Below are 16,961 nucleotides of genomic sequence, written 5' to 3' on the forward strand. Positions count from 1 at the left end.
TCTCTCTCCCCCTCCCCCTCCCTCCCTCCTCCCCCCCTCTCTCCTTCCCTCCCTTCCTTCCTCTTTCCCCCCTCCCCCCTCTCTCCTTCCCTCCCTTCCTTCCTCTTTCCCCCCTCCACCCCTCTCCCCTTCCATCCTCCCTCTCTTTCTCCCTCCTCTAGCACCCCCTTCCCTCTCAATTTCTCTATCCAAACATAAATTAACAAAATCTTAAAAAATTATAAATAACAAAATCTGAGGAGGTATTTGACTCAGACTTTGCATATGTTGCTCTTTCTACATGCTTGGCAAACAGGGTCACTTGTGCTGTATTTTGGATAATAAAGTAGCAATGGTAAAAGTTAGAGAAACAGCAGGGGAAAGGGAGAAGAAATTAACTAGCTGTGATGCAGTCGTAACAGAACACAATAATGCCACCATGTACATTTTAGTCTCTATTTTACTCTGTCTATCTGCACAGACTTCAAACAGAATCACATTATCATCAAAAGCTTTACCAATCTGGGAACACTTCTTGGAAGGCTTAACACTTGTTTGTGTTGGTGGTCCAAAAGATTACAACTGTTTGGATTAGATGATGGGAGAAGTATGGATTAGGCTAGTTTGTCAAAGGGAAGCACTGTGGTCCCTGTAATAAAATGGCCATTTGAAGCGTTCCTTTGATCTTTTGATTTTTGAGTAAGTTTCAAGTTTCTAAGATTTTTAAATTTTTTATCTATAAAGTAGAATTAGTAGTGCTTCAAAGTTTTAAGGATTAAATTTTGTATTTTTTGCTATTGATCTCTTCTAATGTTTGATCATATACATATAGGAGAGCTTTGTAAAAAGCCATCCAGTATATTTTCATTTTATTTTTTTAAATGAAAAAGGTTCTTCTTGGGAGCATTTAGAAAGAAGTTTGATACCTTTACTAGAGCTTTCTATGGAAGAGTATGAAAACCAGAGGCTTGGATGGCAGGAAGCCACTGAAAGACATTTATATGGCAAAGTGCCGTGAAATATTTTTAAATAAATGAAATATAGAAATAGGGTACAAGATGAAATACAGGACAAGATAGAAGATCACTGTAAAGATTATCTTAGCTTGATTCTTTTCTGTAATTAAAAAAAATTATCTACATTTATTTATTTGGATAGAAACAACCAGAAATAGAGAGGAAAGGGGGTGATAGAGAGGGAGAGAGACAGAGAGACACTTGCAGCCCTGCTTCACCACTTGTGAAGCTTTCCCCCTGCAGGTGGGGACCAGGGGCTTGAACTCAGGTCTTTGCACACTGTAACAACCAGGTGTGCCAACCCTTGCCCTCCCCCACCCCCAGTAAAATTTTTTAGAGGGCTTCCTATATTTTATTCAGGTTGGCTTAGGAAAAGTGAGTGGGGATATTTAGATTGTGACATTGTTTCATCTATGCAGTAAGGAAAGGACTGCAAATTGGTTGTATTATCATGTACAAAGACCCAGGTTCAAGCTCCTAGTCTCCACCAGCTGGGGAAAGCTTCACAAGTGGTGAATTAGAACTACAGGTGTCTCTCTGTCTCTCTCCCTCTCTACCCCCCACCTCAATTTCTCTCTTTTCTATCAAGTAAAATAAATAAAGTAAAAAAAAAAGCTTACAAATTGTCCCCCAAATTATGCCCCTTTATTTGGGAGGAAGAATATATGGACTAACAGAATTTTTTTCTAAGTAAAAGATAAAAAATAAAAATTGCTTTGGTATATACAGCTTTTTTGCATAGCATGAAACTAAATTAATTGGGGTTTTTTTTTTTTTGTAACTAGATTGCAAACCATTTTTTAAGTGACTTTTTTTTTAATTTCATAGGACTTTTTACTTTTAGCTATGAGGACTGCATAAATTTGGTAAAAGTTGAGACACTCATGAAGGGAAAATTGTTAGAATTTCTGGTAACTATGACTCAAATAATGACAAGAATTCTGAGGTCTGCTATTTTATTGATTTCTGGCCAAAGATGAACTTATAGCTTTGCCCAAGGAATTTGACCCACTAACTAATGTTTTCCAGGCAAAAGTTGACAGGGACAATGCTCTGTCAAGGCACATTCTCCTTCTTTCGTGAATTCTTTTGATTCTTATCTCATTAAACAAAGTCTTTGGAAGTTCAAGATTTTGCCTTTTTTTTTCTTTCTTTTTTTCTTTCTTTTTTTTTCTCTTATACTTGCTTGGATGTGATGCCTGTTAGGAGAATTTACTGACCACTGAACAGAAATAATGACAATAACACCACCATGCTTTTTTTTTTTTTTTTTTTTAACTTTGATAGCTGGTCAAAATGGCTTCATGATTCATATAAAAGATGGTTGTGATCCTTTTAAATGCAATGCCATTTAAAGCGTTTCCCTTTAAGTCAGGAATAAGATAAGGATACTTATTCAGCACAATGTTGGAAATCTTAACTAGAGAAATTAGATGCAATCAGTAAATAAAAGACATCTAAGTAGAAATGGAAGGAGGAAAAGTCACTGTTTGCAGATATTATATTGTATAAGAACAGTGTAATGACTACCAAAAAAACTACCAGAATAAAACAAGTCAGTAAAGTTGTAGGATACAAAATCATCATCATCAAAAAAAAAAAAAGTGTGGTGTTTCAATACACTTACTAATGAACTGTCAGCAAGAGAAACCGAGAAACAGTGATTTATAATTGAATTAACTAGAATAAAATTTTAACCCCTCTCCCTTCTTCTCCCCTACCTCCTCCCTCTCCCTCTCTCCTTCCTCTCTTGTTTCCTGTCTCTATCTGAAATAAAGAAATAATACTAAAAGTCAAAGTTAGTAGTATTTTTTAAAAGTTACATTGTTTACTTATTTTCCCCCCCTCCCTCCCCCACCAGAAACCTTTCAGGGAATTTATTTTCTTCACTATCTCAAGGCACGTTTGATCATCTTGGCTCATTACGGTCTTTGTGAGTATATTTTTTCTCTCTTGTGAGAAATCAGTTTTGGATTTTGAAAAATCAAAACAGCTTCTATGTGGTTTAAGAGTCTTCATAGGAACAACAACAAAAAAATCTTGTACGAGTCTATTTCTGGGGATATCTTATTACCTTCATCTGCAGTCAGAGTAAGTAAGTAGGTAACAACTCATTTTCTTTGATTTTGTTTTCAGACTAGACATTCTCCACCCCTCATCCCCCTAAATCTCTGAGTCTTCACTGCTCTAGGCCAATTTTTTTTTAAAGAAACTATTATTTTTATTGTTTTTCCCTTTTGTTGCCCTTGTTTATCATTATTGTTGTTATTGTTGTTGTCATTGTTGGATAGGACAGAGAGAAATGGAGAGAGGAGGGGAAGACAGAGAGGGGGACAGAAAGGTAGACACCTGCAGACCTGCTTCACCTCCTGTGAAGCGACTCCCCTGCAGGTGGGGAGCCGGGTGCCTCAAACCGGGATCCTTAACAGGTCCTTGCACTTTCTGCCATGTGCGTTTAATCAGCTGCGCCACCCGCCAGCTCTCCTCTAGGCCAGTTTTATCAGACAGAGAAACGGGTGGGGGTGGGGCAGACACCACAGCACAGGTTACTTCAGTGCATTGGGGTCCAGGCTCAAAACCTGGTTCCTGCTCATGGCAAGGCAGAGACCCTCCCTGAGATGCTCTGTCTGACTGACCTAGAGAATCTTTTGTTTGACATCAGAAGAGAAAACACTAAGCAGAATCTGGACTGGAGTGGGTGTATTGCACCAGAGTGTAAGACTCTGGGGTGGGTGGGTGTGGTGGGGAGGGTTTCAGGTCCTGGAACATGATGGACCTAGTGGGAGTTGTATTGTTGTGTGGAAAACTGAGAAATGTTATACATGTACAAAGTATTGTATTTACTGTCGACTTAAAACATTAATCCCCCCAATAAAGAAATAATAAAAAAGAAAATCTTTTGTTTGACTAATTAAATCTCCACAGTGTGTGTGTGTGTGTGTATATATATATATACACACACACACACACACACATACACCTTCCTATTAAAAATGTGTGATTCCGAATATTTTAATACCCCACGGATTTTATTCTTTCCCATAATCTCTAAATTTAAAAATCCCCAAGTTATTGCTGACTTTTATAGAATACCGAGATTAGAATGTCAGATTCTGTTGATTCAATTTTCTGTAGCTTTAAAATCGTTGACCCCACATGACAGTCTTGCAGTTTCGTTGAATAAGAGATTGTACTTGAGGTCCTTTTTTTTTTTTGGGGGGGGTGAAGGGTATTTCTGAGACTGTGCATGTATGATCTCACATCTTGGGTTAACATGTTACAGTGCCCTAGGACCCAGGTTCAAGCCCTCTTTCCCACCTGCAGGGGCAAAGCTTCACAAGTGGTGAAGCAGTGCTGCAGGTATTTCTCTGTCTCCTTATCTCCTTGTTTTATTAAAAAATTTTAGCTGTTTTTATTCCATTTATTATTGAATAGAGACAGAAGTTGAAAGGAGACGATGAGTGATAGAGAGGGAGAGAGACAGAGAGACACCTGCAGCCCTGCTTCACCACTCTTGAAACTTTCCCCCTGCAGGTGGGGACTGGGTGCTTGAACCTGGATCCTTGTGCACTGTAGTGTATGCTCTCAACCAGGTGCACCATGTCTGGTCCCTGTCTCTCTCCCTTCCTGTCTCCTCCTTCCTTTCAATTTCTGGCTATCTCTATCCAATAAATAAAGAGAATAAAAAATTGAAAATAAATAAACAAAAGTTCCAACTATAAGGTCTCCCCCTCCCTTCATAGATACAGAGAGGCAGAGAGAGAGGAAAAAAAATCCACAGCCTGAAGTTTCTTTCAGTGTGGTGGGGCCCAGGCTTGAACCTGGGTCGCTCATATGGCAAGACAGTACATGATCCAAGTGAGCTATTTCACCAGCCAAGTATAAGGCATTTTTGCTCTCATATAGTTACTTAATTTTATCATTGCTAGCGCCTTGTTGCTCCAAGGTGACGTTTGCAGATAGAGATATAGATGGAGAGAGGGAGAGAAAGCATAGCACCAGACTTCCTCCAGTGTGGTGGGGTCCAGGCTCCAACCTAGGTTGTCTGCAACCTAGAAGAGAAGGTAGTGCACTATGGAGGTGAGCTTTCTTGGTCTGGGTATTCCTATTTTGTGTTTGATTCATTGAGTCTTGATTTCCCAAGTCTGAACATCTCGGCTTCCCGTGGCATCTAAGAGAAAAGCGTCAGGAATAATCTCCAGGAGGATCTTATACTACTGAATATAACTTTGGGATACGGTCACGTGTGTTAGGAGGAGAGTTAATGTATGGGTATTTTGGACAAGAACATAGCAGTGATACTGTGGAAATCAACAGAAAGCTCTGCATGCTTGTATAACGAGTGTGTCAAGTTTGAGGGACTGAAAGGGACCAGCCTTTCATATTTCATACTGAGATTAAGGAGTCACTTTTGTTGCTATACCAATTTTGATAAGAGCTGGTCCCCTGTCTATTCCAAAAGCAGTGCCAGGGTCAGGACCCCTCCCCCCCCCCCTTTCCCCAGCCTGTTGATGGGAAGGAGACCTTAGTATGATTGGAATGTGCTGGGATGCTTGTGCCCAAACCGGAAGTCAGCAAACGTGTTGTTTAACCCAATTCACTCTATGTTTTGTGTGCTGCAGAGAATTTCAGACCGAGTACCTGTTGTGTGACTGTAACATTTTGTGGGTGCACCGCTGGGTGAGGGAGAGGAACATCACGGTGCGGGACACACGCTGTGTTCACCCCAAGTCTCTGCAGGCCCAGCCAGTCACAGGGGTGAAGCAGGAGTTGCTGACGTGCGGTAAGGAAGTGCCTACCACCTTCTGCCTGGCTGCTTTATCTTGCCCAGTTGCACAAGGGCTGGGGCATAACTTTAACTTTGGATTACACTACAGAATAACCACTCGTCTTTCTAGACTAAGTAACTTAAGTTTGTGCCCTTATTTAAGTCAGAGTGTTTGCTGCTCCCAAATCATTTCATGGTTTGTAGGACCCTTGTTCATCAGTTGAACACAGTTTCTTATCTCCCTGTGATAGTTGTCTGCACACCACTCCTATCACCAATCCTAGTCTCTCCTTACCATGTGTTCTGGGTGCAGACCCTCTCCTCCCTCTCCTCCCTCTCCCTCTCCTCCCTCTCCTCCCTCTCCTCCCTCTCCTCCCTCTCCTCTTTCTCTTTCTCCTCCTCCCTCTCCTCCATCTCTTCCTAGTCCAGAGTCCTTTGCTTTGCTGCAGTACACCTCACCAGTTCAAGTTGCCTTCACCTTGTGTTTCGCTTTTCTTCCCTTTCATCTTAAGAACCACTTATAAGTGAGATCATCTGGTATTCACGTTTGTTCTTGGGGCTTATCTTACGTAACTCAATTCCTTCAAGGTTCATCCAAGATAGGAAAAAGAAGAGTTAATCATTTCTTACAGCTGAGTTTTCCAATAAAGGCCTAATAACCAAAATATAGGAAGAGCTCACAAGACTCAGAAACAACAAACAAAACATGAAATGACTCCATCAAAAAATGGGGAGAGGATGCTGTTAAGATTTTTTTTTTTTACTAATATACATATGTGTGTGTGTGTGTGTGTGTGTATTTAAATGGCCAAAGACATGTGAAAAAGTACTTAAAGTCATTGGTTATTAGAGAAACACAAAGATAACCGTGAGATAGCACTTTATACCTGTGAAAAATGGCACACATTAGAGAAGAGAGACAGCAAGTATCGTTGAGGATGTAGGTGAACACGAACCCTTTGGCACTGCTGCTAGGAATGTCACTTGGTCCAGCCCCTGTAGAAGAGCAAGGAAGCTCCTCAGAGCTATAGAAACGGATCTCCCCTATGGTCACGCATTTCCTTCCTTAGGGATTTATCCAAAGAACAGAAAACGCCTATCCAGAGCCTGGGTCCTGTCTCACCTGGCTTGAGTGTGCACACATTACAGTGCACAAGGATCTATCTGGCTTCAAAGCCCCCAGTCCCTATCTGCAGTAGAAAACTTCATTAACGGTGAAAAGTTTTGCAGGTATCTCCCTTTGAAAAAATTTGTTTTCATATTTATTTATTCATTTCCCCTTTTTTGTTGCCCTTGTTTTATTGTGGTTATTATTATTGTTGTTGTTATTGATGTCGTCATTGTTGGATAGGACAGAGAGAAATGGAGAGAGGAGGGGAAGACAGAGAGGGGGAGAGAAAGATAGATACCTACAGATCTGCTTCTCTGCCTGTGAAGCAACTCCCCTGCAGGTGGGGAGCCGGGGGCTCGAATCGGGATCCCCATGCCAGTCCTTGTGCTTTGTGCCACCGGCGCTTAACCGCTGCGCTACCACCCAGCTCCCTGCAGGTATGTCTCTTTGTCTCTCCCTCTCTGTCCTTCACCTCTTAATTTCTCTCTGTCCTATTAAATAAATAAAATTAAATACTAAAAAAGCACCTATCCAAAGACACTTGTGTATACCTGTTTTCATAGGAGCAGTTTGTAAGTCAGCTTGTTTAAGAATTATTCCTGGAAGTTGGGTGGTAGTGCAGCGGGTTAAGCACACGTGGCACAAAGCGCAAGGACCAGGACGAAGATCCCGGTTTGAGCCCTGCTCCCTATGTGCAGGGGAGTTGCTTCACAGGGAGTGAAGCAGGTTTGCTTTCTCTCCTCCTCTCTGTCTTCCCCTTCTCTCTCCATTTCTCTCTCTCCTATGTGTTAAATAAAAACGAAAATTATACAACGCAAAAATGGTAAAGAGTTCAGTATTATAGATGGGAGGAGGGTTCAAGTCCTGGAACATGATGGCGGAGGACCTAGTGGGGGTTGTATTGTTATCTAGAAATCTGGGAGATGTTATGCATGTACAAACTATTGTGCTTACTGTTGACTTTAAAACATTAATACCCCAATAAAAAAAATTTTAAAAAACATTGCTGTATAGTCTTTGTGTTTGGAAATGAACAATTCAAACAGTTTTATTTTCCTTTCTTTTTAGTTATCATTGTTATTGATTAATAAGTAAAAATATTCTAACTGGATTGTGGAAAGGAGTTACATGAATTTTCTATTTTAGATCTTATAATTTTGGTGTCAAGGAAAGTAAAAAATACAAAGAATAAATGAAAAACTGGAAAAAGTTACAGAGCCCATGCTTATATTCTTTTTTTAACTGTTTTTTTTTTAAGATTTATTTATTCCCTTTTGTTGCCCTTGTTGTTTTATTGTTGTAGTTATTATTGTCCTCATTGTTGGATAGGACAGAGAGAAATGGAGAGAGGAGGGGAAGACAGAGAAGGGGAGAGAAAGATAGACACCTGCAGACCTGTGTCACCACCTGTGAAATGACTCCCCTGCAGGTGGGGTGCTGGGGGCTCAAACCGGGATCTTTACGCAGGTCCTTGGCTTTGCACCCTGTCTGCTTAACCTGCTGTGCTACCGCCCCCCTTATATTCTTATTAGTAAAAGACAACTAATGTCAGATGTATCATTTTCACATTTCCCCGTATTTTTACCAAGTATCATCATATTTTAGTGACTTTTTTGTAACCCTCCACAAATTGAAGCCATGTAAACTTAACTTTCTCATTATATAAAATAGTAAATGCCTACTGATTCATTATGTATACCAGAACTTAACTTCCTTAGTGTTATGCATTTGTTTTTTTTTCTTTTTTTATATTTATTTATTCACTTTTGTTGTCCTTATTGTGTTATTGTTGTCATTATTGTTGTTATTGCTGTTGTTGTTGGATAGGACAGAGAGAAATGGAGAGAGGAGGGGGAAACAGAGAGGGGGAGAGAAAGATAGACACCTGCAGACCTGCTTCACCGCCTGTGAAGCTAAGTCCCTGCAGGTTGGGAGTTGGGCTCAAACCGGGATCCTTAAACCATTCCTTGCGCTTTGCGCCATGTGCGCTTAACCCAGTGCACTACCGCCCCACCCCCTCATTTAGTTTTTTAATACTTTTGTATTCCATAAACAACATAAGGGTAAATTTTCTTGTATATATTTCCTTGTCTTTTTGCTCTTATTTTTTGTGTAAAGGCAACAATTAAAAGTAAGATATATATTATTTTCTTGCCACCAGGGTTATTATTGGGGCTCATTGCCTCTACATCAACTATTTCTGGTGGCGTGTTCACCTCTCCTTCCTGTCCCCTCCCCTCCACCTCCCCTCCCCTTCATCTCCCTTTCTCTTCCTCCTCCCCTCCCCTTCTCTTTCCCCTCCCCTCCTCTCCCCTCTGCTTCCATCCCCTTCCCTTTCCCCTTCCCTCTTCCCTTCCCTCTCCTTCCTTCTCTCCTCCCCTCTTCCCCTCTCTTCTCCCCACCCCTCTCTTTATAGGAGAGACATTGGGGGGGTAAGAGAAATGGGAATGATAGAAAGAAATAGACATGCAACACTGTTCCATTGCTTGTGAAATTTACCCCTACAGATGGAAACTGGGATTTGAACTTGGTTTCTTGCCAATAATAACATGTGTGCTCAACCAGGTGCATCACTACCAGACCCTGAACCAAATATTTTGAGGGCTTTTTAGTGAATCTCTTGTTTACATTTTTGCATGCATGCACACTTGTGCTGCGGGCACACACACACAAACGCAGTTTCTTCTCTTATTTTCCTCTAAAAAGGCATAAATATTTACAGCTTTGCAAATGCAGTTTTATGTCACAGGATCTTAGAAGACATTTCCCACTTTATTCTTTAACTGTTGTACATTTTCTGCATTGCTCCTATGAACAGCAGCAGTCATTTCCTCAAAGATAATGTAGTCTCAGAATGTATTTTAGGAGTTATGTGTACATCAGAATTTACTTATCAGCCCCATTCTCCAGGTTTAAGTACCAGTTTTTCCAACTTGTTCCTTGTTGGTATGCTTCTAAATTCTGCTTCTAAGACTCCCTCTGTTTCATTGGTTTAATCCCCCCTGCTTAACACTGTTTCTATTTACATAACCACTGTTAACTAAGCACCACTCTGCCTCTAGGGCATTGGTTTAATCCTCAATGTTTTGCACACTTTTTCCTTCTCCCCACCCCCTATCCTACGTACATCCTCTTCGGACCTGACTCTTCCGCCTCAGGATATATAAGGACAGGACTGTGATTAGAGATAGCTTAGATTGTGCTGCGTTCCACATGAATAAAGAGATACTGCTACCCAGTTCAGCCATGAGTCCCTGCTTGTCTGTCTCCCACCCACGAAGCTAGCCCGACAGTTCCTGATTTTCGTATTGATTCTGTGATCATCTGATAGTCTCCTGATGTCAACACAGAGGAACAAGTCTCCGTGTCTGAATGGCATGTGAGATCCACCTACAAAAATAACAACCCTGTTGGGTGTGAACATTAGGATGTGAGTTACTAAGGGATAGCCTTTCTTCCACTTAAAAGTTCTATATTCAAAGATCACCTTTGAAGTCTTTACTATGACTCAGATGCTGCCTTTGTTTCCTAAAACAGTGTCTTTGTTTGCTTGCCTCTAGATCCTCCCCTTGAATTACCATCTTTCTATATGACTCCATCTCATCGACAAGTTGTGTTTGAAGGAGACAGCCTTCCCTTCCAGTGCATGGCTTCCTATATTGATCAGGACATGCAAGTGCTGTGGTATCAGGATGGGCGGAGAGTTGAAACTAATGAATCCCAAGGTATCTTTGTTGAAAAGAACATGATTCACAACTGCTCGTTGATTGCAAGGTAACCTTTTCGATGAAGAAGTGGCTGTAATTTTTGAATTTGTTGTGGCAGGATTGTAATATTTAGTTGGGATTGGCATTCACATTTTATCTTTCATTTAAAATCTCAAACATATGGTATCTCCCTAATTGATACTTACCTTCTAAAATTAAAGTGTTCTCCATTTCATCCAACTTTTGGAGAAACTGTATTAAAAAAGAACTTTTGAAGACTGTTTAAAGTTTTAGGGAAACATAGGAACTGAAAGGGCCAAATTTAATTTCTGACCTTTTCCTGCCATGAAACTCAGACTTTCACTTTAAGGAATCATTTTTTACCCTGTTATTTATAAATAATATATGTTAAGATATTTCTCCCTCTCCCTCTCCCTCTCTCTCTCTCTCTCTCTCAAAATATGACAGAGAAATTGAGAGGACAAGGAGATAGAGAAAGAGAAAAGGGGCTAGGTGGTGGTGTACCTGGTTAAGTGAACACATTACAGTGTATAGGGGCCCAGGTTCAAGCCCCAGGTCCCCACCAGTAGAGGAAAAGCTTCACAAGTGATGTAGCAGGGCTGCAGGTATCTCTCTTCCTATCTCTCCCTCTCCTTTAATCTGTCTCTCTATCCAATAATAAATAAATCAATAAAGAGAGAGAGAAGGGGAAAAAAAAAGAGGAAGATAGCTACAGACCTGCTTCACAGCTTGTGAAGCAGACCCCTGCATGTTGAGAGTTGGGGCTCAACCCTGGGTCCTTGTACATGTTACTCTGTGTGATTAACTGATGTACCACCACTTGGCCCCCTTGAAGGTATTTCTTTTTCCACCCCACCAGTGTAGTATAGAATGTAAAACAAACCTACAGTTGGACTATACAACAAAGAACTTAGTGTGAATGAATTTTATAAGATCTAGAAACAAGGTAAAACAATGTGTTTTATCACCCTACATCTTATTTTGTTAAAAAAAAGTCTTCAGGTATTATGTTTTCTCTTTTTTTCTTTCCTATTTATTTCTCAAAATTTAGAACTCAACTTGAATATTTAAAAATAGTTATTTAGTTTCCAAACTCTTTGGGGGCAGCCTGGAGTTTTTATCAGAACAATCTCATAGAAAACCATGATAAAACACTTAAGGTTCTCTGAGTTAAGCCCAGGCCTGGGAATTACTTGGGCAGTAGGCAGAGTATTTCTTCCTTGTGATTTTTGCTTCTTCCCTGAGATTCCTACCTGTTTATTGGAAGTACATCTTTACAAAATTTTTAAAAAATATTTATTTATTTTCCCTTTTGTTGCCCTTGTTGGGAAACTACATTTTTATTTATAACTATCAACATATTTATAACAGATTCTTTGGGTTTCATGCCTGTTACTTTCAGCATCTTGAGATCATCACTATTGACTTCTTTTGGGTCTGGTTTATATATCCTTACTTTAAAATATTGTTTGTGTATCTGGCCATTGGATTCTATCCTGGAAATCATGAATGATTGATAATAGAGAAGTTGGCAAAGGCTGGGCTGCTGCCTAAATCTGGACTACTGGCCTTATAGGCGAGGCTTGCTGTTTATAAATAGAAATGGGTACTTTTCGAAGTGTTTATAAGTACCTACATATTATCCTTAACACTGCTGACATTGGAAGGAAAAAAAAAGATGATTACTGACCTCCGACTCTGAATTTTTTTGTATTTCCCTGAGTGAGGTTGTTTTTGTTTCCTGAAACAGTTAGCTTGGCTAAACGCAAATGTTGAAATGTCTCTCTTTGTTGTTGTTATTTTGGAGAGTCACCAGCTGAAGTCTATTTGCAGATTTACCTACCTGTTCATAGAAGTGTTGGGGGGTTAGGTGGTAGTACACCTGGCACAAATGCACAAGGACCTGGTTCGAGCCCCTGGTCCCCACTTGCAGGGGGAAAACTTTGTGACCGGTGAAGCAGTGTTGCAGGTGTCTCTCTGTCTGCCTCCTTCCCTACCCTTCCCTTCCCTCTTGATTTCTGGAGATTTCTATCCAATAAATAAAGATGGAAAAAAAAAAAAAAGAAGAAGAAGAAGTATAGACCAGGAATCATTTTGGAATCTGGTTGTATTATATCTGTAGAGGTTTGGGCTTTCAACAAGATTCATTTCTACCTTTGTCCTCAGGCTTTTTGTTCATTGAAATTGTGAGTGTTGGAGCTGCAGAAACAGCATGATGATTATGCAAGGACTTTTTTACCTGAGGCTCTAAGATCCCAGGTTCAATCCCCAGTCCCACCAGAAGCCAGAGCTGAGCAATGCTGTCTCTGGGTTTGCTCTCTCTCTCTCTCTCTGTCCCATCTCCTTCCCTTCCTATATCATTAAACAAGTAATACATAAATAAAACATTTTTAAGACTGTCTCAGTCTGTCTTTGAGCAGGCTTATCCTAATGGCTTCAGTCATTCACAGTGTTTCTCCCGATTAACTCCCAGTGCTAATCCCTTCTTTTGTCAACTCCACTCTGGTTTCTGTCTCCTTTGGATCCTTCTCCATGTGTTTGGATACTTGTCATGTTGCAAGTCCAGAGTTTATAATTGTTAACTTCCAGAACAAGGATTGACTAGGAGCTCTGCTGCTGTTGCTATAAGTGGAGTTCCAAACAGTGATTTAAGTCCCAGTAAGAACAATTTTAGGTCTCACATTGTTTTTACTGTAGTGACTATTCAAAAAAAAAAAAAAGTCTAAGTATATATCAGTGCACAACCAAGTTGTACACTTCTTAGTTTCTTATATAAGTAGATGAAACAAAACAATACTGCTTCAAAATATAGTGGAACTTGAGTCCTGGTGATGGCACAACCTGCAGCAGGTGAACATCATAAGTGGTGAACAGCAGGTGAACATCATAAGTGGTGAACAGTGCTTAAGGTGTCTCCCTTTTCTCTCTTTCCCTCTTCCCTCTCAATTTCTGTACTATGTGTGCTTAACCCAGTGTGCCACCACTGACTCTTTCTCAATTTCTGTCTCAAACAACAACAAATTATTTGGAGAAAAATAATTATTTGGGGAAAAGAAATGGCTTCTGAAAGTGGTAGATTTGTTGTGCAGTCAACGAGCCCTAGTAATAACCCTGATGGCAGTTTAAAAAACAAAAAATTAAGGAAGAAAAGATACAATAGAAATTTTCAGAATTGAGGATATTGACCAATTTAGAACTCAGGTTTTGTGAATATAAAGTAACCGGATTAACTATGGATTTAGTTATCCCAGTCATATTTTAATCTAAATTCACAGCAGCACAAAAACCTTCCTTCTGAGGATAACAGCTTTAAGGAACTTTCAAGCTGATCTTGTCACTTGACTGAAGTGAAAGTCATTCGCGTGACACTTGAGTTGTTATCGAGATTTAGCCTCAGAATAATAAAGGAGTTGTATACAAAGGAAATATGTTCGTTTATTGGTTAAGCAGAGGTAGCTATTGATTCCTCATTGATCTGTTCTTGCCAGTGATCCTCAAGAGTAAGAGCCTTGAGTTTGTCTTTGGACTAGACAATGAGACTGAAGTGACCTCATTCTCCTTTTTAATCTCCGGATATGTTGCTTTGAGGATTCCATATTTCGGCAGTTGCTTCCAGATATTGACGATGTTGCTAATAGTTGCTTAAGTAGGAAATCCCAGCTGTATTAGTAGTTTACAATAAATTCCGAGTTAGACCTCCAGAAGCACTTTTGTGCCAGAATGACACTCTCGTTCTCTGTCTCTCCCCCTGGTATGCAAATATGTATATTTAAAAACAAATGAAGTGAAATAATTATGTTTGATTTTTTTTTTTTTTTTTTTTTTTTTTTAATGCCATGAGGGCTATCGCTGGGGCTTGGTACCTGCACTGTGACTCCACTGCTCCTGCTGGCCATCTTTTTCCCCTCCATTATATTGCATAGAACAGAGAGAAATTGAGAGACGAGCGGGAGAGAGAGAAGACAGACACTTGCAGACCTGCTTCGCAACTCATAAAATGTCCCTCTACAAGTGGGGAGCGAGGGCTCAAACCCGGATCCTTGTGTTTAGTACTATGTGCGCACTTAACTGGGCATGCCATTGCCAGGCCCCTTTCTTTCTAGTTTTGTTAGATAGGGCAGAGAGAAATTAAGAAAGGATGAGGGGATAAAGAGAGGGAGAGAAAGACACCTTTAGACCTGCTTCATCACTTGTGAGGTGGGCCCCCTGCAGATGGGGAGTGGGGGCTCATATCCGGATCCTTGCTCTTGATAATATGTATGCTTAACCTGGTGTGCCAAGTACTATATTATTAAGTATACAGTTTAGGGGCTTAGTTCAACAATCATATTTTCTTTGGACTATATGCATCTTGGGAAAGTTAACTAATTAATGAAGGAGCTGTGGTAAAAACTGAGAGAATTAGGGAATTTCAGGATTAAAGACAGATTTTCATTGCCACCTTTTAAAAATACATTTTTTGTTTAGTTGAATGGAGTCATATAGAGCAAAACTTTGACACAATTATTGGTTACTTAAATGTATATCAAACATTTGTGTCACTATCTTGCATGTATTAATTGCAGGATATTGGCTTGTTAGGAAAGATAATGAGCATTTTCTATTTTATTTTTTAACTTAATTTTAATTTAATTTTTTTATTTTAACCAGAACATCGATCAGCTCTGACTTATGGTGGTACAGGGGATTGAACCTGGGACTTTGGAGCCTCAGGAATGAGACTCTCTTTGCATAACCATTTATGCTATCTACCCCTGCCTGAGCATTTTCTTTCATTTGGTTCAGCAGTGGTGAACATCTACCCTTGAAATCCTGTGATCAGGTTCAGCCAAGACAGCCTCAGGCAGGACTCAAAGATTCAATGTATCTAGAAGCTTTTTTCATAGCAATACTAAGTGCTAATTTTTAAGTTGATAATTTTTGTATGTCCCGCGAATGCTGTCACAAACATCCAAATAACCCTTGGCAGAGAAAAGGTTTCCCATCCTTGATTTGGTCTTATCACTTCCTCAAAGACTTTATTAGACCATTTGTTGTTGTGGAGCAATTAATGATTTAGGAGCCTGGAGAAATGTGTATTAACTTCAAGATGTAGTTTTGTGAGTTAATTAAAATGATACATGCTTTAGGACTAATTATTTTATATCATTTGTATCTACATAAAAGCAAAGCATGGTGGGTCATTTGGGAGGAGGAATAAAGGTTAATTGAAGGCCATGACATTTGCTCTTTAATTAATAGGATTTGTATTAGAGAGTTATCATTTTGTAATTGAAGACTGGTTATACTGACAGCTATTTAGAAGTATAGCTGTTTCATATACTGAACTGTACTGTTACATGGAAGCCTTCTTCTATTAAAGTACTCATTGATGATTTAACAAATCCTTTTAAAGAATTAGCCAGTATCACCTTTTTTTCTCCCCTCCTACAAAATGTTTTGCCTTAAACACTTTCTCAGTTATGGGATCACTTTTTACAGCATGCTTGAATATCCTCAGAATCTGTTCAAAAGCAGATACAACTTGGAAACTTCTCTTTCAGTGTTGTGAAGGAGTGCTTCTGCTTGGCTTTGCTCTCTTACCAGGGAAGCCTTATTCTGGAAGAAGTCTCAGGCATTTTGTAGTATTGGACTTGATGTATGTGTCTCTGCTTAGCTCTACCATACCATTTTTAAGTAACAGTATCCTTTTACAGAGGGTCAGGCGGCAGTGCAGCTGGTTGAGCACACATGTAGCAGTGCTCAAGGACCCAGATTCAAGTCCCTGGTCCCCACTTGCAGGGCGGGAAATTTCACATAAGGTGAAGCAGTGCTGCAGGTGTCTCTTTGCCTGTGTTTGTGTATCTTTATATTTACCTGTCTTTATCCACTAATAAATAAATATTACACAAGGGTATTCCTTCACCTGCTTATCTTGACTTGCTGCAGAGGTACATTACATAGAGGGAACCATTTTCTAATTTGTTTTGTTGTGGAGAGACCACTCTGGGCCCACCGTGGGCACCCAGGCCTATCGGTAGTTGCTAAATGAATGATAGGAGCCTGTGCTGGTCGCCATTTTGCCTGACCATGTTTTCTCTCTCTTTAAAATCTTTCTTCATGCAGTGCCCTAACCATTTCTAATATTCAGGCTGGATCAACCGGAAATTGGGGCTGTCATGTCCAGACCAAACGTGGCAACAATACGAGAACTGTGGACATTGTGGTGCTGGAAAGTTCTGCTCAGTACTGCCCTCCTGAGAGGGTAGTCAACAATAAAGGAGATTTCAGGTCTGTGCCGTGGAATGTATTGCAAAATTTTGTCCAACCGGCCTCCACTATTTTAGTTTACTTTTTTATTTACTCCACTGCTCTGCTCA

The 16,961-nt window shown here is 40.0% G+C and overlaps 1 protein-coding gene across 3 annotated transcripts in view; it reads left to right on the forward strand.

Annotated features, from left to right (window-relative positions):
* ADGRA3 (adhesion G protein-coupled receptor A3) overlaps positions 1–16,961 on the forward strand; it is a 144,993-nt gene that overhangs the window by 70,711 nt on the left and 57,321 nt on the right. For 2 of the 3 annotated variants that reach the window (XM_060188272.1, XM_060188274.1), the window contains 3 exons: positions 5,618–5,778; positions 10,435–10,648; positions 16,708–16,872. In XM_060188272.1, coding sequence (XP_060044255.1) covers positions 5,618–5,778; positions 10,435–10,648; positions 16,708–16,872 — 540 coding nt within the window. Of the gene's footprint in view, positions 1–2,856; positions 2,929–5,617; positions 5,779–10,434; positions 10,649–16,707; positions 16,873–16,961 lie in introns of all 3 variants that reach the window. The other variant, XM_007523879.3, reaches the window with a different exon arrangement.

This window comes from Erinaceus europaeus, chromosome 3 (assembly GCF_950295315.1).
Source record: "Erinaceus europaeus chromosome 3, mEriEur2.1, whole genome shotgun sequence".
Classification (NCBI taxonomy): Eukaryota; Metazoa; Chordata; class Mammalia; order Eulipotyphla; family Erinaceidae; genus Erinaceus; species Erinaceus europaeus.